The sequence below is a fragment of the Aythya ferina genome, assembly GCF_964211825.1.
Source record: "Aythya ferina genome assembly, chromosome: 17".
Classification (NCBI taxonomy): Eukaryota; Metazoa; Chordata; class Aves; order Anseriformes; family Anatidae; genus Aythya; species Aythya ferina.
Genome location: NC_140316.1, coordinates 9,007,277 through 9,022,267, shown reverse-complemented (window position 1 = coordinate 9,022,267; position 14,991 = coordinate 9,007,277). Strand labels below are relative to the sequence as shown.

The 14,991-nt window shown below is 56.2% G+C and overlaps 1 protein-coding gene across 4 annotated transcripts in view; it reads left to right on the top strand.

The window, feature by feature from the left end:
• Positions 1–14,991, top strand: part of RBM19 (RNA binding motif protein 19) — a 70,628-nt gene that overhangs the window by 42,270 nt on the left and 13,367 nt on the right. For 3 of the 4 annotated variants that reach the window (XM_084538733.1, XM_084538734.1, XM_084538732.1), the window contains 2 exons: positions 9,138–9,243; positions 14,814–14,937. In XM_084538733.1, the coding sequence (XP_084394859.1) occupies positions 9,138–9,243; positions 14,814–14,937 (230 nt within the window). Of the gene's footprint in view, positions 1–4,719; positions 5,798–9,137; positions 9,244–14,813; positions 14,938–14,991 lie in introns of those variants that run through there. The other variant, XM_084538735.1, reaches the window with a different exon arrangement.

The following is a 14,991-nucleotide window of genomic DNA, read 5'->3' as shown; positions in this document are numbered from 1 at the left end:
GCTGAGACATAGAGCAGCAGCAGATTTCCTTCTGAAACGAAGGTAATGAATCAGAGGAGCCTTGAACGCATGAAAATGCATGCGGATAAAGCACAGGTGGCTTCCTGGGGAGGTGTGAGCGTGCTCGGTAAGTCCTGGGCACTTTTTCTTTGATCTCACCAACTCTAAGGTAGATGCGTAATGATGGGGAGATTAAAAAACTCCCCGGGTGTGTGGTGCGCCCCGTGGCACGCGCTCCTCCATCTGTGGGGCTGAGACGGAGCAGGGCAGTGCACAGCAGGATGTGGAGCTGCAGAAGAGAAGAGCTCATGCTTCCAGGTACAGCCAGGAGGAAGAGGGGGACAAATTTGGGATCGCCACATCCCATTCTCCTCTTGAAAGGTGCACAAGGGCTGGGCACAGCTTTGGAGAGCCAGGACCCGGCCCCTGGTTTTCTGCCTGCCCCTTGCGGAGGTGTTGGCTTCTCCTGCACAGCCCCCAGTGCTCCCTGATGGGTTTTTGGCCCCGTTGCCTGCTTGGATTGCTCTGTAGGATCCAGCCCTGTAGGGCTACATCTCTGCACCAGCCCTGCCGTAGCAACTGGCCCTGCCTGCATCCGCCGGCTGTGGATGGGAAGCTGTTGGAAATAATCTTTGGGAGGACGAGGAGAGGCTGCGAGGCAATGCGACCCCGTTTCCCCGAGCACAGCAAATCCCCGCCGACCCGGGAAGGGAGCTGCAAGCCCCTGGGAACGGCAGCCCTGGAGCAAATCCCTTTAAGGAAGCGAATCTGCGGCGCAACGCGAGGATTAGACAGGACAAAACGAGGCAACCAAACCCGCTCCTAGCACCTGTTCAGAAACGCCTGAAGTGGAGGGATATTAAAATTTTAAACCCCGCCGCTGTGCCGGTGATGGGGGATTTAAAAAATAATAATTACCGGCCTTTTTTTTCCCCTTTTTTTTTTTTTTTGCTAGGTTTTCAGAATTGGTTTCTTTCTGTTTAGCATGCAGCCTAATTGCGTAATTACACGATAGACTGGAGTAGAATTTAGCGCGTGTAATACCAGTTATAAAGAAGAGCCCTAATTATGTATATCTTCTCAGGTAAATAATACATCAGGGGCATGGAGTGGCCTAATTACCGTTCTGAAAACCTGCCTAATGACTAATTTACTTGGAATTTCAGAAAGCTTTTGATAAGGTCCCTCACAAGCAACTGTTAAGGAAAATAAATCGAGGAGGGGTGAAACGTTTTGCTCCGGTTTGAAGCAAGCAGTTTAGGCGAGGGGGAAACAGCTTCGGGGGGGAGAGGGAAGGGCCCGAGGCTGCCTCCTTTGAGAGGCTTTGAGGGGGGCTGCGAGGGCGGAGAGGCTTCCCTGGAAAATCAGGACCTGAGCAGGAGCCTCGTGCGTAAATCCCCAGCTCCTTGGAAGAGCTCGTTGGAATAAGCACATCGGTGTCCTCCTAGTCTCTGGCACGTGGAGTAGTTGTGGGGTTTTTTTGAAGCTCTGGGCCCAAATTTGATGCATATGGAAAGAGCTAAGCTTTGGTTTTGCCCATGCAGAAGAGGTGAGGAGTGATGGCAATGTGGCACCCCAGGCAGGTTCCCCAGCGGTGAGGCTGAGGGGCACGGGCGGGTGGCTGGGGGGACCTCAGGGGCTCCCCTGGAGCCGGGAGCAGGGTGGCACGGAGCTGAGGGCTACTGGCAACCCAATGAGCACAGGAAGGCACATGGGGACAGCACGGCAGCGAAACCTCCATCGACAGCACGCCCAAACGGGTCCCAAGCAAGAGGAGAGGAAGGCGAGGGACAGCAACCTGCTGGCACCAGCAGTAGGAGAAAAAGGACTTGAAGTGACAGCCAGAAAGGGAGCCATCAGCCAGCCGGAGACTCGCAGATGGAAAAAGAAGGGGGAGCAAAGTCCTGAGGAAGCTTTCAGAGGAGCCCTGACCCAGCTGGGTGATAGGGATGATGAAGGAGATCGGCTTGGAGGAGAGAGGTGAGGATGGCCTGGCACAGGGTGCAGAGGAGTGAGGAGCCAGGCTGCCGAGGTGTCTGGAAAGGAGAATTTGGAGCATGGCATGGGAACGAGGACATGGGAACACTGCTCCCAGAACGCAACACCCTGACCACTGGCAATCTACCAGGTTTTACTTTTTTATTCATTTATTTTTCAAGTACTTGTAGGCACGGCGTCATTTTATTCTGCCCCGTGAAGCCAGATCCAGTGAGCTGCGTGCCTGCCTCTTCCCAAAATTCAGCTAAAAATCATTTGCAAGTGCCTTCACTACATTTATCCCAAAAATTCACCCCGATTGTTGGATCTTGGGCTCTTCTTCAGGCACATTTCTTGGCGTCTCCTTGCTCCCTGGGGAGCTGCAGGGCTTGTGATGCTCTTGGAGGCAGCGAGCTGAACAGTTGCTGTGGCAGGTGTGCTGGAAGCACCCGGAGAAATGGGATGGTGCAGCTCATCCTGGGGGGCTCGCCCCGCCGCATCCCTCCCTGTCCTGGGCATTGTTGGTTTCCAAAATTCTGGGTCAGTCCCAGCCTGGTTGGTGGGGCACAAGGTGGAAATGTGGCTGGTGCCGATTTTCCTGCAAGTTTGGTGAGAATAAAGCCTAGGAAAAGGGGAAGGACGAGCTGCTCTTTGTGCTGGAGTGGCATAAGGGTGAAAAATTCCCCTGTGGCACATCAGAGAGTCTCTGTATGGGATAGGAAGGGGTCAGCCACCAGGTTGGACCCCAAATGTCCCATCTCTGTGACCCACGGAGGATGGTGGCACGCCGCTCTTGGTGGCCTGGTGCCCAGCAGCTCACCCTTCTGCAGGGCTCCCAGCCCTTCTGCTGCTTCTGCCACGGGGCTTTTGCTTCGTCTCACTCCAAATTCTTGCCTTCGTGTTGCTCCATCTCTATTTTAAATCCCAAACCTCTCCGTTTCCGTGGAGGGACTGAAGCAATGTGTGTCTGTGCGAGGTCGGTGAGCAGCAGCCGGGGCTTTGCTGAGCTGGAAGAAGGGAAAGGTTTGGCTTTCACGGGGTCTGCGCCAAGTATGAGCTGTGCCCATGTCGTGCTGCAACCAGGAGGTGTTTGGATGTGTGTGGGAGCTTGGATCTCTCTTAAAATTCACCCACAGCAGCAGCTCTGCCCCTGGACGTGCTGCGTGCACCCACAGGAGGCGGGGAGCTCTTTGCTTCGTGTCCGGCTGTCCCTAGGAGTGGAGAAGAACAGCACTTAGGTCAGGCAAAACCCTGTTTTGCTGCAGCCAGCAGACCAAGAGGCCTCCAACTACAGATGATGCTCGTGGGCAGCGAGGAGAGGATGGTGAAAAATAAAAAAAATGGTGCTGATCTGTGCAGGAAGGAACGAGGAGCACCCGTGGCTGTCTTCCTCATGAGCCCTGCGCGGTTTTCGGAGAGGTTTGGAAGGCATTTTGGGGACCCGGCACACCTCCAGCTGCACCAGGTGGCTGAGGACGGAGGCTCCAGGAGAGGAGGGCTGGGTGTGCAGGTCCAGGCTTCAGCCCTGCCACCCCCGTGTCCCCCTCTCTGTCCCTATTTCTGCTCCGGGGTGGTGGCAGTGGCAGCGCCGCGCTCGCTGCAGCGTGCCGGGAGGCTCCGCGCCCTCCTTGCCCTCCTGCGCCTTCATCTGTTCACGTGCAGGGGTTACCGAGGAGACATTATTGATGATGATGATGATAATGGGAGCAGGGGAGATAGGTGGCAGATTAATTCCTGAACTCTCTAACAGGATTTAAGCTAACAAGAGAGGAGGGCTGCTTTTTTTTTTTTTTTTTTTTTTTTCTTCTCTCCCTCTCTCCTTTCCCTTCCTCCTTTCAGATATTTCCTGTGCTGGGGATAACAACACCGAGGAGTGTTAAATTGGCTCTGAATGTCCACCCCTGGCTGTCCACATTCTTGTAACGATTTCATTAGCTTGAATTATCCACGTTATTTTCTTGTAATGGGATTAGCCGGAGTGGAGTCAGCCCAAGTCCTGGAGCGGGAGGCGGGAGGGCCCTTCCACTGCGTATTTCATTAACTCCCTCCTGCAGGGGGTGGAACTGGCCGCGGCTCAGCCCAGGGGCAAAACCATTTGGCAGGGTCCTGCCTTCCGAAAGGAGGAAGAAAGAAAAAAGGACCATTATTATATCTCTCCTTTTTTTTTTTTTTTTTTTTTTTCCCCATAATCAGTAAATCGGCGCGGAAGCAAAGACTGGCAGCGAAGTAATGCGGTGGGGGAGGGAAGGGCCTTTTTGGGGGTGAAAGGAGGAAAAAAAGGAAGGAAAATGAGGATGACCGTTGCAGAGAGATTGCCTGAATTCTGCGGGGCTGAAGTGTGGCCGTGGCCTGCTGCAAGAGACGAGGTGGCACGGGCTGGGAAGGGGAGGACTTTGGTCTTGTTTGGCCTCAGGTCCCCTGCCTGGAGCTGTTGGTGATGAGCAGAAAGCTCCCAGCTCCCCCCCTCCAGCCTCATCCCAGGACTGCAGCAGCCACGAGGAGGGATTTAGGTGGTGGCAGGGCTCTGGGGATGGGAAGTCATCAAAAAGAGAAAGGGAGAGAGGAGGAGGTGGTGGCAAGCCAGGAGAAGGCTGGTGGCCTTGCTGGAGGTTTTCATGACCAACTTCCCACTCTGCTCATTGGCGTTGTGTTGTTTTTTTTTCCCTGATTTAGGCTTATCCTGTGCAGCAGGACAGCTGTTGGCGTTTGGAGAAACGTAAGGCTGATTTGTTTGCTTTGCAGGAAGCAAACATCCCCCTGCGGGGATGGGCAGCAGCTGGCTCTTCCAGCCACGTGCGTGGATTCCTGGTGCTAAAACTTCACAACCAGCCCTCGATCGGGTGCTCAGGGCGTGCCAAAACCAAGCAGGCTGACGGTGACTTCTGTCCAGGACTTGAAAATAATGGTCAGGGCTCACCAGGACTTGGCCTGTCCTAAGGAGCTTGTGGTTCAAATGCTCCTTTTTAAGGTAGGGAATGGCATGAGGTGAAGAGGCTGAGCAGGAGGGGTCAGCAGGTATCAGCTTGGCTCCATCAGCACGCGGCTGCTTCGTTTTCTCGTGGATTTGGGTCTGGAGGAGCGTGGAGGACAAAGTGGTGCGGGCACAGAGCTGGCAAGCCGCGTGCTTGCTGTGGGGTACTCCATTTGGAAGCCTGCACATCTTCCAGCTGGGGTTGTGTTCAGGATCTGTGGTTCCTGCGAGGTGAGGCACTGCCGAGCTGTGCAGTGTGTGCGTGAGGAGCTGCTGGGGCTGGATCCAGGCGCAGGGAGGCGAAGAAAATTTGGGGTGAGCTCATGGCAGGACAGCCGTGGGCACGGAGGGAGCTGCAGCACGCTCTGCTTAGCAGCAAGAGAACCTCCTACAATGAGCAGGCAAAGGCCTCGCCTCCCAGCCAGCCTGTGCCAGAAGGACAGAATTACAGCCCCAAGGAGTGGTGGGCCTCTGACCCGTGGCCAGCTCGCGGTTTGCAGCCTCCTCCTCCTCCCTCTGCTCATCCAGCAGGGCGCAGAAGCTGTGGATGAGCTGCCAAAGCGCCAGGAGAGCGGTGGGTGCCCAGCAGTGCCACGCAGAGGTGCTCGATGCCACCTGGCACCGGCGATGAGGGACGGCAGGGGATGTCCCCGCTGGCATCTCGGGGCTTTTCTCGCCTCGCTCTTGGGTTTGGGGCCGGTGGCAGGCGGAGGGAGGCTGCGGCTCTCATTGTTCTGCGGCCGCGGGGGTGGGTGCTCAGCCAGGGCCAACGCAGGCTCATACCGGTTTCCCTTTCTCCCCCTTTTAAACCTGGATCAGCACAAAACAAAGGTTTTAGCTGAGGAAACATCTCCGTCTGGGCGTTTGTTCGGGGCTGTCAGCCCTGCCAGCCAGCAGCGTGCAGGCGCGCCAAGCCGAGCGCGAGCCTCAGGGTGGATTTCACCAGCCTGGCTGGCGAGCTGCCTGCCGTGTGCAGGGAGGGCAAAGCCAGGAGAGCCAAACCCTGCAAACCCAGCCTCTTGTGCCTCCGCTCTGCTTCCCACCAGGAGCCCGACCCACGTTTCCCATCGCCCACCCCCCATGGTAGGCAAAACGCGGCAACTTTGGTTTTGCCGCGGCTCCAGGAGAGCGCACTGATCTCAGAGCAGCCTGGTGTGATGCCACCCGAGGTGTTCTGCCAGAAAGCAGGGCCAGGGCCGTGGGTCTGCCCAGGGCAGGACTGAGCAGAGGGGAGGCTGAAGCCTCCTGCAGAGGCGGACTCACCGATTCGGGAAGGGCTTTGCTGCGGCTGAGCCCTGGCACTGCTGCAGGGGCTCTGGAGCTCCCCAGCTTTCACCCAGGCAGGCAAACGGATGCTGAAATCCTCATCCTAACTCTTCTGACATGCAGTAGGGCAGGAGATGCTTGAGTGACTGGTTGGAGCTTTCCGTCCAGGTTGGTTGTGGATTAGCCAGGACCCTCCTCTGACCTCCGCAGCTCCAAGGAGTTGGAGCTCAGCTCCTGGTGGAGCATCCGTGTCCCAGGGGGGTCTGTGGCTGCTCAGGTTTCACCCACTCTTACTCTGGCTCCTGGGACTGCCCTATAAAGCCCGGTGCTGGGGAGAGGAGCCTGGCCTGGAGCTGTGCTCTGCGCCAGCAGTGGGGTTTGGTGCCAGCACTGGCTGATCGCTGTCCAGTTCCCCGTGGAGAGAGGAGAGAGATGTCAGCTCCAAGGGGAAACCCGGCTCCTGGGGTGTCTGCTGTGTTTTCACACCAGTCTCTGCATGCTGGTGGGGCTGCAGACATCGCAGCTGTGTCCTGGAAGGGGAAGGAGGCAGCGACAAGGGGTCAGAGCTGCTGGGAGCCCACCCTCCTCCGTAGCTGTCCCCACCCGTGTTGGAAAGCAGCTCGGTGGGATCTCAGCGGTGAGCTGGGTTTCAGCAGCTGGCACACCAGCCCATGTAAAAGCTGCTCTCCTCCCTGCCCTGCCACCTCGCTCAGATGAGCTGCATCCCTGTCCCTTCCTCCAGCCCCTCTCCTGGGGGTTTTTGGGGCCGTCCCTGAGCTCCAGGGCTGCAGCATCGGTGTCCCCCCGGCACGAGGAGCCTGGCGCTGCGGGGGGTAATCGGGCTCCCCCCCCGCCTCTGCCTCTCTTCCCCCGCACAAATCTGGAGGAAATAATTGGAAAAGAGAGGTGTGAGCCTCTGCCTTGCGCTGGAGAGGAGAACATTAAAGGCCCGGGCTCTCCACTTCATTCACAGCTCCTGGGATGGTAATTGCTGTGTTGTGCTTTCTAATTAGCGCCGCAGTGGGGGGGTGTTTTACTCCTCAGCCCCGGTGGGGTCAGCCCTGTCCCTCTGCTTTCCTTCCCCTGCTGAACATTGTGCTGTGGTCCCCTACAACAGCCCCAACCCTCTTTGGCCCTGCTGTCCCTTCCCCCAGCCCCAAGGAGGTGCTGCTCCAGGCTGGGTCCCCGCTGTCGTCTTCTTGGTGGCCGAGGCTGATGTGTGTCCCCAGGGCTGCCCCACAGGGCCTGGAGCTGCCCTGCTCCCGTCTCCAGGGGCTGTCCATTTTTGGCATTTGCCAAAAATTTGGCATTTTTGGCGTTTGCCCATGCCATGTGTCAGGTCTCGGTGTGGTTTCAGGGGGAGACTCTTGGTGCTTTAGTGCTCAGAGCGGGTGCTGCAAGTCCTCGGGCAAACACTCTGCTCCCCACAGGCGGTGCCCGTACCTCAGGTCACGTTTTCCGTGGTGCCATGGGTTTGGGCATCATCACTCTGATTTCCACCTCCGTTTTAAACCCCTTTGGGCCAGGATCTCTCTCGGCAGCCCTCCCTTTACCCCACCCAGGGCTCTCAGCTCCCGCAGGGACGCGGCATCGAGAGGAGCCATCCGCAGAGCTCCGGTGCCCGGCTCACCCCCGGGAGCATCCTCACCCTGCAGGGACCCGAGCCCCTCTGCTCCCCGAGGCCACGCCGTGTGGGTTTGTTTGTTTGTTTGCCCAGCACCAGCTCGGAGGGGGCAGGAGGGAGGCAGAGCGCTGGAAACGCCGCGGAGGAGGCGTGCGGATTCATTTGGAGGCTTCATAATGGTACATTTACACACCGCCTTGCCGGAGGAAATTGGGTGGATGAATGCCTGGTCATGCCGCCGGTGCAGCGGGTTAACTCCCAGGATTTAGCTTATATCATTTCATGAGAGCATTTACGGCCTTTACTGTGTTTATTCCCAGGTGCTCTTTGGCACCGCTGCATCCCGGGCTCCTTTTGTGCGTGCAGGTTTCCAAATAAACCGGCGCATCTCCTCGGCCCCCGTCCGCGTTAAATATTTATCGCCTGCCGTTTGCGCCTGTGGGGTTGGTAAATGGAGGCGAGGGGAGGAGAAGGGGAAGCCGGAGCTGGGATGTAGGGAAAACAGGGGCTTTGTTGGGAATTTCTTGGGGATGTCAGGGTGGGAGAGCTGAGGTGGAGGAGCTGCGAGCTCTGCCTCGGGGTCTGGCTGCAGGCTTTTGGGGCGAGGTCCAGGCCGGTGGGGTGGCTGCATGCTTTGGTTTTTGAGGGATGTGTTTATTCTGCAGGGAAACTATGCCGTGGCAAGGTTTCCAGCTGAATGGGAACGCCCTTTATTTATTCCCCTGTTCCCAGCTTTCCATGCTGGTGGCACTCAGACTCCTCTGAAACTCTGCTGGAAATCCAGTCAGAAAAAGGTACCCAGCAGAGGGATGGGACCTCTGCGAGCACGGTGTGCAGGACAGGCTCTGGGGGCAGAGGAGCTCTTCTGGAAGGAGGAAAAGACCCCACGAGGCCACGCTGGGGCTTGTGGCCGTGTCCTGAAGTGCCAATAAATCTGATCCGACCCCTTGCGACACGGAGATGCTCTTCGCCCACCCCGACCAGGGCACGGCACGCAGGCTGGGGCCTCGATTTCTGCAGATCCACAGGGAGGAGAAGGACAGCAGTTAGACTGGAGGAGGTTTTTGCTTTGTGAAGCAGAAAGGACGGCCTGTGAAATCCCAGCGGAGCTTTCAGCTGTCGCTGCGTGCTTTGGTTGTGGAGCTTACAGGGAAGCAGAGCGGCCACTGCCCACAGCTTGCCTTAGTCAGGGCTGGCGAGCCTGAAATGTGTCTGCAACTGGTGCTGCCGTGGTTTGGGATAAAAAGAGGGCTCTCCCCTCGGTCTCAGTGTCTTTGCTTTTCCCTCTCTCCCTCACAGCACCTTCGGAGAGCTGAAGACCGTGCGGCTGCCCAAGAAGATGGCAGGGACAGGCTCCCACCGCGGCTTCGGCTTCGTGGATTTCCTCACCAAGCAGGATGCCAAGGTGAGACCTAGACCTGCCCCCGGCTCCTCTCCCTCCAGCACCGTCCCCGCCTGGTCTCGGGCCAGAAGGGAACCTGGGGGCTGTGTTCCACCGAGGGATTTGATGCAGGCTGTTGGATTCACCAGCAAAGCCACAATGAAGCTAAACCCCCACGGTGGGCACCCACTGAAGGCTTTCTCTTTGCCTGCACTTGGGATCTGGCCAATTTATCACCCTCAGTGAAACCAACAGCCAGGATCACCCTCCAGATGTGTCTGGCAAACAGCTTTTCTTCCGTAGCAGTGGAAAAGACGGGGAAGGGCAGCTGGGGCAGGCGGTTGTGCTGTGCCGTGCCTTGCTTGCAGCCCTGCAAGCTGCTGTCTGTGGGAGGAAGGGCTCACAGAAGTGGTACCGAGCATCCAGCTACCAAACAGCTCCGATTGCCCCATGTATGTGTGGGTCTTGGCTGTGGGGCTGTCACTCAGAGCTTCTGGGGACAGCTAGCTCGGGGTTATCAGGTGTCGTAGCCCATAAAATGAGTGGTCCCGCACGGTCCTGCTGGAGCTGGGGGAACCAGAGGCAGCTCACAGTAAGGACAAGAAACTCCATCACAATATAACTCCTTCCAAAGTGCTTCCCAGAACACCTTACAGAAAAACATCCTGGGGACCTGAGCAGTGCTGTTTAGGAAGGAAAAACGAGTTTTCAGCAGTTCTGAAAAGGAGGATCTAGCCGAGGCGAGGGTTTGCTCCTGCCAGCACAGCTGTCCTGCAGGAGGCAGGGGCAGTGTGTAAAAAGCCGGGCAGTGCTTCCAGCCAGCAGGTAAGGCAGCACGTCACAGAAACCCCAAACTGAGCCAGCCATAAAGGGCAGAAGTTTGGTGTCCTTGGTGCAATGACCAAAAGAAGGACTTGGGGTTGGTTTTGGGGTTTTGTCCCTGCTGATGATGCCCAGAGGTGTGTGCAGTGTCTGGAAGAGGAACCGTGGGTGCAGGCTGAGGGATGTCACTGCTGAAGAGGAGGTACCACGGGGCTCCAGCGACCTGCAGCCACTCCGAATTTTCAAGACCATGAGTGGAGACGAAGGAGCGAGGAGGGGGGAGCAAGCATCGCCGTGTTTATGTTTTTAGACAGGATTCATCGATCCGGGATCACAAGGGACTATTAGATCATCTGTTCCAGCCTGACCTCCCCTATAACACAGTGCGCAGAGTTTCTTTGTTAGCCCTGTATTGATCCTAACTCAAACTTCCTTCAGCTCAGCATTCGCCCTCCCCTTCGGGGCTGGCTTGCTCAGCAGCACGTCGTGCAGCGAGCCCCCTTGAAGCGTGGCTCTCCTGCCTGCTCTGCGGTTTTTGCACATGCCTCTGCTCCAGCCGAGTCTCTCATCAGGTTTGCTCTCACCTGGGTGAAAAACACAGCCAGGCAGTGGGGAGAGATTCTGGCAGGGCTCTTGTCTGGGACCCTCCTGCTCCCACCACCCCACCAGAGCTCACAGAGGCAGGGATGCACCGACCCCGGAGACAAGTGTGCGGTGAGGAAGCCACCCTGTGAAGGCTCACTCCGTGAGTTTTTCCTCTTTTCCAGCAAAGCAGCTTTTCTTCCTTCCTTTTTTTTTTTTTTTTTTACCCTCATCTCTTTGAGGGATTTAATTGTCTCACAAGTGGCACATCAAGTACACTCCACTGGCCGTCTGGAAAAGGATGCGCCGTGTATTGATGAATAGGATCCTGAATATCGTAAACACGGACATAATTGGCTTAGAGTTTATTGCTAAGTGAAATGAGAGAGGAGGGGAGTGGGCCCGGAGACCTCTGAGCTGAATAGCTGCGGACTATCAATGACATTTTTTGCTCAGAGTGGTAATTTGGAAATTGCTTATAAGCGTCTTATAAAACATGATGTTTTTATAATAGAATAGTTACGGTGGCTTTGTTGGGCATTTAAAGCCTGTGACCTCCCATGTTTGTCATTTTCTCTGAGCGATTACAGCTGCTGTGGGAGCGCCTGCGGAGGTTTTTCCAAAGCTGGGAGGGAGACGTGGGGCTTCTGCTCCGAAATCCCCGCTGGGGTGCCAGCACGGCACCCATCGGGCTGGGCTTCGTCCCCTTGCCGTGCTGGGATCTGCATTGAGCAGATCCCAGCACGTGTGCTAAGCCAGGGAAGAGGGAGGAACCCACGTCAGAGTTTCAGAAAGGAGCCAGGACCGTGAGTTTTTCTGCAGAGGGAGCTTCAGGGGCTGCACCCTCCTAATTCCCCATCAGCTGGTACCATCCAGCTACCCCAACCCCTGCACACCCCAAACTCTGTGGGTTTTTATACCTTGCTTTCACCATATTCCCAAAGAGGGCTGGCGTACCTGCTGACCAAGCCTTTGGTTCAAAATCTCCAGCACAAGATGACCGCTAGCTGGGAGCACGTGGGATTTGGGGATCGAGAAGGGGAGCTTCAACAGCAGCTGATCTCTGGTTAAGGCCGCATTAAGCACTTGCTGTGCTTCCTGAAGTTCCCCGTGCAGGATTGGTGGGGGATTGTTTTTATTTTTAAACTATTAACTGGAAGCCTGGCTTCCACTTTTCTCCCCTGTCAATATAAAAATACATCTGGTCTCCAAATAGGAATTGCCCTTTTGGGACAGACAGGCAGCCCTTTAAAAAGGCGCACGCGAAAAATCCTTCGTGTGCAGCTGGCGCTGCAGAGAGCATCCTCAGTTGGGACTGTTTCTTGTGAGGAAGGGAAATTTATCAATCTCCTAATGTTGTTGACCCTTTGTCCCTCTAATGACTCCAGCCCCGAGGCTCTGAGGCTTGAGTATTTAATAGGGCAAGGGGGAATCTGGAGGCAGAGCAGCACTGTCCTCAAAATTAATACAGCATTTAGGGACGGCGCGCCGTAGCGCTCGGGGGCGGTGGATGCAGCGGTCCAGCCCCTTGATCTCTGACTTTGCAGTGCCCTGGCACAGCAGATGAGCTCCAAAGCAGCATCTGCCTTGTCCCAGGCATCGGAGAGGTTCATCAGTCCTCCCTTCATTTTGAAATTCCCTCTCTGAATCCCACAAACGTTTTTCACTCTCCTTTTCCCTTCCTCTCTGCTTTTCCCTGCTCCTTCTGCCTCTCCATCCAATGCCAGGCTCTGGCTGTGCCCAAGCTGAAGCCACCACCAAGTTCAGGTGCTTCCAACATGCCAAGCCTGCTCCAATCCCCTTTCTTTAATGATGCATTGTCGCAGTAATTTGAGGTCTTTTCCCATTTTTATAGCCGGCCACCAGCCCTCTGTTCCTGTTCTGGCAGCTTGGTCTTCAGACACTCACGTGGAGGATACCAAAAATACCTCAGGTCCCCAGCCCCACTTGCTTTGAAAGCCATTCTGCTCGTCCTTGTTCCCTTTCCTATTTCTCCTGCAGTTAAAATGAATTTTCTCCTGCCCAGTTTTTTATTTGCAATGGCAGCAGTGGCGAATTTCCTCATCTCTGGAAGATCTTCAGCCACGTGGGTGCATGGGGACAGCATTTCTCCCCTTCCTCCCTTTGTCTTCCGAATTATCGGTGCGTTCTTGCTTTGCCCTGGAGAAGTACTAATCCCTTGCAGAGCTACGAATACGTAAGTTTTATTTTTCAGCTGCTTTCCAAAGGAGATGACACGTGGAGGTGTTTTTCACCTGCAAGGCGTGGATCCTCTTCTAGTGCCCCAGCTCAGGGTCCCCGTGCTCTCACCCCGCCATCCCACGCTTTGCTTCTTCCTGGGTTCAAAGCCCCTCGTTCCAGGAGCACGTTGGGCTGGGAAGTGTCACCTGGCCGCCAGGAGATGTGCCTCACCCAGCAGGATTTCCATCCACCACGAGCTGATGGCAACGCCAGCCTTCCCTCTTGCTCCACGACCTCTCCTGGTGATCCCACGGGGCCGGCAATCCCACGGCCGCACCCCGTCCTGCGGCCTCCCTCCTCCTCCTCGTGCTGCAGGTAGTGAGAAATCAAAAACAAAAAGTAGAAATGAACAAACGGGACTGGGCGATTTGAGCTGTGCTTCTTTGCCAGGCTACGGAAACGTCTCTTTGTGCCAACATAAACAGCCATCGCCGCTCCCTCCTGCCGCCTCCCCCCGGGTGGTTGTTCAAGCCAACACATTGCTCTGCTAATTGGAAACCATTCCAAGTGAAAAGAGGCCTTTAAAACAACAGCAGTGGCAAATAAAAACAGCTGTGGCTGCAAAAAGAGCTGGTGAGGCTGCGGCACACCCCAAAAAACGGGGCCGTGCACGAGTTTGGGGAGGTGGCAGATGTGGAAGGACGTCTTGGTGCATCGGCGAGGGGTCCGGGCGAGGTGGAGCTGGCAGTGCTCTTTTTTTTTTTATAATGAACGGGAATTGTGTGAGTGAAGGAGAATCAGAAGGAGGGGAAGATGCAGGCAACGGGAAGCTGGTCCCTGGAAATGCGTTGTCTGGAGATTTGTAATCTGTGGGAGTCAGAAGAGCCTGCTGCAGGATAAAGGCACGGCCCCCAGCCCTCGCCCAGCAGTTGGACTGGGAGGAGGTGTGGTGAGCTGGTGAGAGCTCTGCTTTCATCCCACGGGGAATTTCTGCTCCCTCCGTGGAGCAGCTGGGCGCTGAAGTCCCCAGAAATGGCTCCGGGGTTCCAAGGAGCTGTCCTGGGCACCCGAAGGCGCTTCCAGGAGGAGTGGAGATGTGATGGGACAGCTGGGGGCAGCCGCGGCCATCCAGAGCCACCGCTGGGCGAGCCTCGCGTGGAGACTTCTTCGAGACTTTTGAGCCCTGTGTACAGAGAAACCTCTCGCTTTCAGCATTGCCCCAAATCTGACGAAGCGCTCCAACCAAACCCAAAAAGCAGGCGGTGGGGTTGATTAACTTAACATGTTTCCCTTTGTTGTCAACAAAACCTTTGGAAAAGGCGCTCGTGCTGCTGCCCAAGCTCCTGCCCGCGGCGCTGGACACCCTCAGGACCTCCGTGGGACCAACTGGCCGTGGCTTCTCCAGCCTTACCCTTACGTCAGCGCTGCTTCGGGGCCCTCCAGATGTGAGGACAGAGGGATGCTGTGTGCGGCCGTGTTTGTTCCACCGCTGCGAGTTTGCAGCCCTGATGTATTTCCTGAATCCTAGCTCAGGGTTTTCAAAGAGCGTCCTGTGCCCCTTTGCTCTGCCCCGTGCCCAGCCACATATCGCGATGTCCGGAGCACTTTGGGCCCCTGGGGATGAAAATCTTTGACCTGAGGGTTTGTACATTCATGGGATGGGCCCGATCCTGCTCAGACCTGAATTCCCTTGGAAGCCTGTAGGAAATGAGGAGTGCATTGAGCTGCTCCACGTGCTGGCTCCCAGCCCGCTCCCCTGCGAGCAGCAGGAGTGACGACGGGCACTTGCTCTTCTGCAAGGCTGTGGGAGATAAATGATGGCATCACGGCCAGTGACGGAGATGAATCCTGCCCCGTCAGAGCCAAGTGCTCAGAGCAGAATGTCCTGTGGTGGCCTTTTAGATTCAGGGCAGAGGGAGGGACATCCCTGTTTTTTCCTCATGCAAGCCTGCTTTTCTTTTCTTTTATTTATTTATTTATTTATTTTTATTTTCCCTTTTAATCTGCAGAAAGCCTTCAACGCCCTGTGCCACAGCACGCATCTGTACGGCCGGAGGCTGGTCTTGGAGTGGGCAGACACGGAGGAGAGCACGGTGGAGGCCCTGAGACGGAAAACAGCCGACCATTTCCACGGTAACGTAGCAGCATCCTTCTGGCCCGGGCGACGCAGCTTGGCTGGCACCGGCC